We start from the raw sequence: 6,907 nt of genomic DNA on the forward strand, positions 1-6,907 counted from the left end.
TGATAAACTGCATTTCTCCTGGACGGCACCTGCATACTTTAGGTCTTTATCACTGCAGAGGGGGTGAAAGCAATATCCTGCAGCTCTCAGGACACTGTTTGTGCAGATTCCCTCTGCATGTCACTTTAGGAGTTTTTTTGCAATATTGTGTGAGTGTTACCAGTTGTGACCAAGGACATTATCCTGTTTCTCTGACTATTACCATGGCTACTCTCTGGCTCTGCCACCATGCTCCACAGGTGTGCTAGAGAAACAGGAATTTTCCAGTTCGGCAGGCGACTGCTCGGCCCTGTTGAGGAAATGCGGCAAAGGGTTTGTTTGTTGTCGATGAGGTCATTTTCTTTTCTTAAAATACACCAACCCCATTTACAGGGTGTTTCCAGTCTTACTTGCCTTTGTCACCACAAGAAAACTAAACACTGTCATCTACCTACACCTGGAAAAGGGACACACATTTCTTTGAAATCACTCTCTGCCACATCTATGGATTGCAGGAATTCTGTGTTAACCCCTGTGTGTGACAGGAAGCTACAGAAGCTCCTTGGGATCTTCAGACAAGACACACCAGTATAAATTGTATAAATTAAGCACTCCTCCTTCACTCTTTTCCAGGCTTCCAATACCACTTTTTCAGGAGCTGACCACAAGGCTGAACCTTTACCCTTCAGAGCACGAATGATGACAGAAAAATCAATGCAGCATAAAGTACAGTGGAAAGACTGAGAGAGGCTGCCACCACTTCTGCATGACTTTGTATAGTCTTGGGGAGCCAAAGCCCAAGCTGAGTTTGTTCATGACCCCAGGTGCTGCATACGTGGCCACCTGTCAAATACTGGGATCTGCCTCTGATAGTATAGTACCTGCAGACTGAACCCTCACTGGGGTCTCCCCACATGCTTCCAAGCACTCTGCTGATTCTAACACACGAAAGGCCAATACTTGACACAGTGGGCCACGTATTCAACTATAAACTAAGATTCAAAGAGGCACAGGCTGTACAGCAGATTTAACTAGGGTTCAAACAAATTCAGACAGGTCCCCTTACGCCACAAAATTCACAAAACTTGACCACATCCCACTCAACAACTTAACACCTTGGAGAGCCTTTTCTCTGAACAAACTATGGATAATATACAGTAAGCTGCACTGCTTTCCAACAGTTCAATATAATCAGCTCAGGAAAAACAACAACAGTGACAGTGCCATTCCCCTAAAACCAGGAAATGTTTTCAGGTAAAACACCACAACACGCCACACTATTTGACTACCTGGGTGATGAAAGGCTGAGGAAACCCAATACTGACACAAACAAAGCATGTTGAAAAGACTCTTTCCCACAGAAACACCTTCCCAACAAATATGTGGCATGAGACCATGTGTCCGTGTTTCTCTATCCCTCTCTCTATCTCTATCGCTCGGCCTCTATATCCCCCTATATCCCCTATCCCCTGAATCTCTATCAGTATTACAGCACTTTTCACGGGGAACTGGGAATGTATGCTGAGTCCAGACACACGCTCCACAATGCAGCTGAGAGGTGTTAAACTACAGGTGTTAAGCCACCAGGCTCCTCACAACAGGCTGTTCAAAACCCCTTCAGATACCAAGCTAACAAGACCAGACTGGGACTGCATTCAAACTATAGAGACATGCAGGACAAAAGACCAGTACCTGGCCAAACACACCTGGTGCTATTGTGCAGGTCACTGTATGTACAGAACTCTCTGGAACATAAAGCCATCTCCTCCACTCTTCACTCCCATGGCTCCATTCCTACTCTTATTACCCATTCCTTGATATTCACCTTAGTTATTGGTAGGTGGCATGGAGGTTATGGAATCCCCCCCACTCTGCCTTTTCACAAACAGGACATGTAAAGAGATTGCTGTAAGATTTTGAGTGAAACTTGCAACATTGATTAATGATACTTTTGATATCACTTCTGATGATATTTTTGGGCAGTCAGCACAACTGTTAAGAATGATGGAGGTATGCACTCTGTTGCCTGCAAATCAAGTTTTATACTGTTGTGTGAGAAAAATAACAATCAAAGTGCAAAAAAATCCTCTAAAAACTGGAAGAGGGACAAGGAAAAGGCAACAAACCTGACAAACTCACTCTTATTCATCCAACAGTCTTTCTGCCTGTTTTCAGGTCAACAACAGGGATATGTAATAGATATGTTTCAAAAGTACACTTCAATTGTGGTTCAGAGACACAACAAAGAGAATTTGTAACTCAAGGTTATGGTGAGACTATAATAAAACTGGGGTAGACTACATTATATCTGACCCCATATGCATACAGAACTAAATAAACAACCAACAAGAGAAAGAGAAGCACAGTGGGAATGAATTTATTGCAAAATGCAGGGTTTCTTACACACACACAACTAATGACAGACCAGGAAACCTACAGAGTGAAGAACCTCAGGCAGGAAAGGGCCCTGAAAGGATACATTGTTGACTGTCCTTTTACTAGATTTAGGACACACACTACAAAGACTATAACACCACTACTGGTGTGAGTGCCTCCCGTGAACACACACACCTGGCTGCTAAATATACCTCGTTTTACACTGCATTCTCACAAAACAAGTGATGGCAGCTGCACAAGCGAGCTCAGTGCTAGGATTTTGGTTTTGTTTTGCACCTAGACAGGGCAACCAACTGGAAAACACACAAAATTTGAATACCCCTTTGCACTCTACAACTGGAACCAGACTGACTCACTGAGCTTCCGTTTTCTGTTGAGACCAACAAGAAATACAGTGTCCTCCTGGAAAACCGTTTTCACACAGCCTGTCTGTGGGACTATAATTTCAGCACCTAAACCCCCCAGTTTAACTTAACGATAACTTGGTATCCTCAGAGCTCACCTTTGATGCCTTACAAACTCAGGGATGCTCACAGATATGCCTAGTATTGTAGACAGGAGCAATTTACAGTAACTGAGGATGACACAGGTGAGAACATTCACTGCCCCCTTAAATTTCCTGCAAGCTAACTCCTCTCCCCTTACAAGAAGAAGCTTAAGAGACCCCTTCACTCCAAATGTTGAGATGTGTTTGTTTTTCATGTAAAATACAAGATCTACTCCCAGATTATGGTGCACTGACTGGTGCACCATCAATAGCAGACAATCTAATGAACAGGTAGCAAAAGCCAACAAAGCAAACATTTTTCCTTGCAAGTAGTATTCATCCATTTGTTTACAGCAAAGACAAGTACTCATAAATCAAAACTGAATTCTACACACAATACAAAGAAGAAAAATAAGAAAAAAAGAAAACAAGAAAAGAAATTAAATTGTCAAGCTCCACTGGACCACTCCCCAGGAGAAGACCGCAAACGAGCATCCGTCATACTTCCCTGAAATTTGTATTCATTTATTTATTTCAAATATGATACAACTGGAATTTTGCAAAATAAATTTCTCTTCAATGCTATACTGTTGCATCAAGACAGGCATGAAGGTCATTAGTTCATGTAGGGAGGTGGTCAAATACTTAATAAATCCAAGGAAATGTTGTCCCTTTAAATCTAAATGCCAGTCATCCATAGACACAGCAATTCAGTGGCCGGCAGCAGGAGGTATGGCGCGATAAACAGATCTATCAGCGCACACATTTCCTTTTCTGTGGGCTAGAGCTGGACTCAGCTGTTGTCACTGTGAAATTATACGCCATGTTAATATCCTTACGGTATTTACTGGAGAAGCATATTTCTTTCATTCAAATTCAACACTGTGACAGTCGCCAAGGGTTTAAATACCTCGGCCTACTGTTTGCGACTTCATTTAAACAAAACATTCAGAACGATTTGTATCAGGTAAGTTTTCCTGCCGTTTGCAAAATGCGTTAATTGGGTCAAACTGCTTTGACTGCTGTGATTCTCCCGGCCCGCAGCGCATAAAATACAAATTCGAGGGCCTGTCACCGGGGTTACAAACACCTCCTGAATGTTAGATATTTTAAAGAACTTTTTAGACACGGTTTTCAATGAACAGTTTAAATAACCATGTTTTATTCACCATGGCAAGACTATAATTGTTAAGGAAAATCTGTCTTACAGTTTTCGTGTTTTTCCAGGTAACCGGTGTGAGACACATTGGAAATACTATCATCGTAAACTGCTGGCTCTATTTATTCTTCGGTGAAGACCTCGGAGAGGCTGAGAAGCACTGCACCAAAGCTGAGGATTCCCAAGGAGGGAATATAAAAAACGCTGCGCACCACAAATGCTCTACAGTATCTGAAGGGATTGACGAACGGGGTCAGGTTTCATTCCATGTTGGAGCAGCACAGCTGCTTGCCAAGTGCACCGCAAAAGGGTATTTACACTAGCCTGGTCTTAAGTCACACTTCGTTTTGAATTTGTTTGGCCACCTGGCGTCTAACTAAATGAAGCTGGTTTCAAAAAATACTTTAAAAAAATCAAACTTTAAAAAAAAAAAAATACTGTAGATGTAGCGTGATAATTACATTGCTCTTCAACTGCAGCGTGGTAAACAACCGTAACGGATGCGACGGAATGAGGCTTGAAAAAAGTACACCACGATCAAAGCCTGGTTAGCAACCGAGCAAGCTAACGTTGGCTATGTCTATAGGGACGTGCAACGGAATGCAAGAAGCAACTGTAACGTTAACCGGCTAGTTAGCTACACCTACGCGTAGCTCTTGCCCACGTTATATTAAGTCAACCCTTTCACGCTCGTAGCAGCAGTCAGGTGAGTTAGCGATCTTGCGATTGGACCAGGCGACAGTAGGTAGTTGCGGTTTGTTAATCCCTCGCAGTTCCCCCAAATTAACACCCGGACTGCTACCCAGATTTCTCACACATGTAAACTACTGAAATACAAAATCTGGGCTCACATTTTCTCGCACGCGGTTTGGTTTCCAGGGAGACGAAAACCCCAGAGAGAAGTTAGCTAACGTTAGCTAGCTAACACAGACAACGCATCCTGTTCAAAATGTTGCCAGCAGCGAGAGCACGATTCTGCATTCCTGTACTCTTCGCTGTTTGATCACTGCATTCAAGAAGACTTTTGATGTCTTTTTGTTTAATCCACTCCAGCATGCCCTTCCTTATCCTCTCAAAACGTGCTCAAACACAAAACGAAAACCCAATCGAAAAACCTGAACGGAAGCTGGTAGTTTAACGAGATGTCACTGACTGCCAGATTTTAAAAAAATCTAACGTATATACGTTACCAGACTTGCACTGTAGCCAGCTAGTCAACTGGGTACCGAGCTAACGATGGCTAGCGACAGTCGAGTCATCTATATGACATTAACCAGTACACCTAGCAAGCTATCTTAAATTGCTCTGCCTCTCGTCACATTTAGCTAGCTAGCTAGCTAGCACGATTAGGTCTGATGTCCATGGTTGCTTACCTGTAATTCGGCCCGTTCCACATCCCATTGCGCTCTTTCCACTTCAAAACGGGCCCATTCGTGCTGCAGGAAGTGCAAGATCCCCGGGATACTGTACTGAGCCCTGACCGCCTCTCCTCCGTTGCCTTCGTGCAGCGGTCCTTTTCCACCGCCAGGCAATACCGGATTATTATTATTGTTGAAAAAGACGCCGGGCCCTGCCTGTTCATCCATGGCCAGGCCAGGAAAGAGGGCTCGGTCTACGGGAGGTTGGCACTTCTCTTCTTTCGAGGGACCTTTGGTGCGTCTTCGATGACCGTGATCTCTGCCTGAGCACGAAATCGACGAAAATATCTCGGGCTCTCTCTACTGGGGAGCGAGCTAACTCATTTCTGACAGCCAGCTGTCATTAGGTGACGTCAAACCCAGTCCTGGCCCACAACGTGTGTCGTAGACATGGCTTCCTGCACTATGCATGATGGGATTTGTAGTGTAATTACAGTAATGGTTAGCGTTCATATTTTAGTGTAGATTTATATTTTTACAACACAAATGTTTGGTGAACAGTAACGCTTTTTTCTTGACACAATAAAAATGGAAGTATATTGTCTGTTTGGTATGCCTGTCTGATAAAGTAATCCATTCTGTTTCTAATTTGCATTCTGTGCAATACCACAGTCTTTCTACATCCTTCTCCAGTAATTGTGAATATATACCTGAGGACCATTGGCAATAGCGAAGCCTCTCCAAAATGGCTGTTGGCAACAAATATTAATTGATAAGAATATGCAACTACATTTCTTGTCTTCGGATTCAACCTTGCTACCTAACTTGCTTGGTTCTTCTGAGGTGCTCTTGTAGTAAGTGTAAAAATATGTTTGATGTGATTTTACCCTGTTCCCTGTTTAATTATTACCGTGCATTCTGTATGATGCTTTGTATTCAATGTCAACCTCAGTAATTTTCACTGTGGATTTTCCTCTGACTGATCTGTCTGCAGACAGAAAGAGATGAGTATCAGAGTCTGACTGGTACACTCCCTCTACGCTACAGCTATTTAAATGGCTGCACATCACAAACAAAATTGGTCTACGCTCCCATTTTGCTGATGTTGGGGGATTTTAGTTTCTGTCATAACCTTGGCAACAATCTTTATTTCCTAGCTCCATGACATCGTCAGAGCACAGGTGTCCTTACAGAGGTGAAACTCCTGGTCCTGGTCCTGTAAACCATGGGTCAGTCAGGCATCCTTCAACTCAGAACACGGACCTACGTGACGAGAGAGTGAAAACCATTGTCAACCTTCATCTTCTCAAGTGTGTGAACTCTCATGATAGTAAACAAATTCAGTAGGAATTTAAAATGAATATTCATTAGTCTTTTATGAAACTTCCCCTCACAGTGCCTTCATTGCAACACAACCAAAGAACACAACCTGAATCTGAGTAGACTCCTTTTCTTTATTCATTTCATATTACATTAATAAGTACTCACAATGTCATTTTAACAATTCCATGGATCATGTGGGCCAAT

General features: G+C 42.9%; 1 protein-coding gene across 4 annotated transcripts in view; it reads right to left on the reverse strand.

The window, feature by feature from the left end:
• The window catches only part of LOC118789830 (striatin-like), a 54,479-nt gene extending 48,719 nt beyond the window's left edge, over nucleotides 1-5,760 (reverse strand). For all 4 annotated transcript variants that reach the window (XM_036546498.1, XM_036546497.1, XM_036546496.1 and 1 more), the window contains exon 1: nucleotides 5,396-5,760. In XM_036546498.1, coding sequence (XP_036402391.1) covers nucleotides 5,396-5,608 — 213 coding nt within the window. In that variant the 5' untranslated portion in view covers nucleotides 5,609-5,760. The remainder of the gene's footprint in view (nucleotides 1-5,395) is intronic.
• Nucleotides 5,761-6,907: the final 1,147 nt, after the last annotated feature.

This window comes from Megalops cyprinoides, chromosome 15 (assembly GCF_013368585.1).
Source record: "Megalops cyprinoides isolate fMegCyp1 chromosome 15, fMegCyp1.pri, whole genome shotgun sequence".
Classification (NCBI taxonomy): domain Eukaryota; kingdom Metazoa; phylum Chordata; class Actinopteri; order Elopiformes; family Megalopidae; genus Megalops; species Megalops cyprinoides.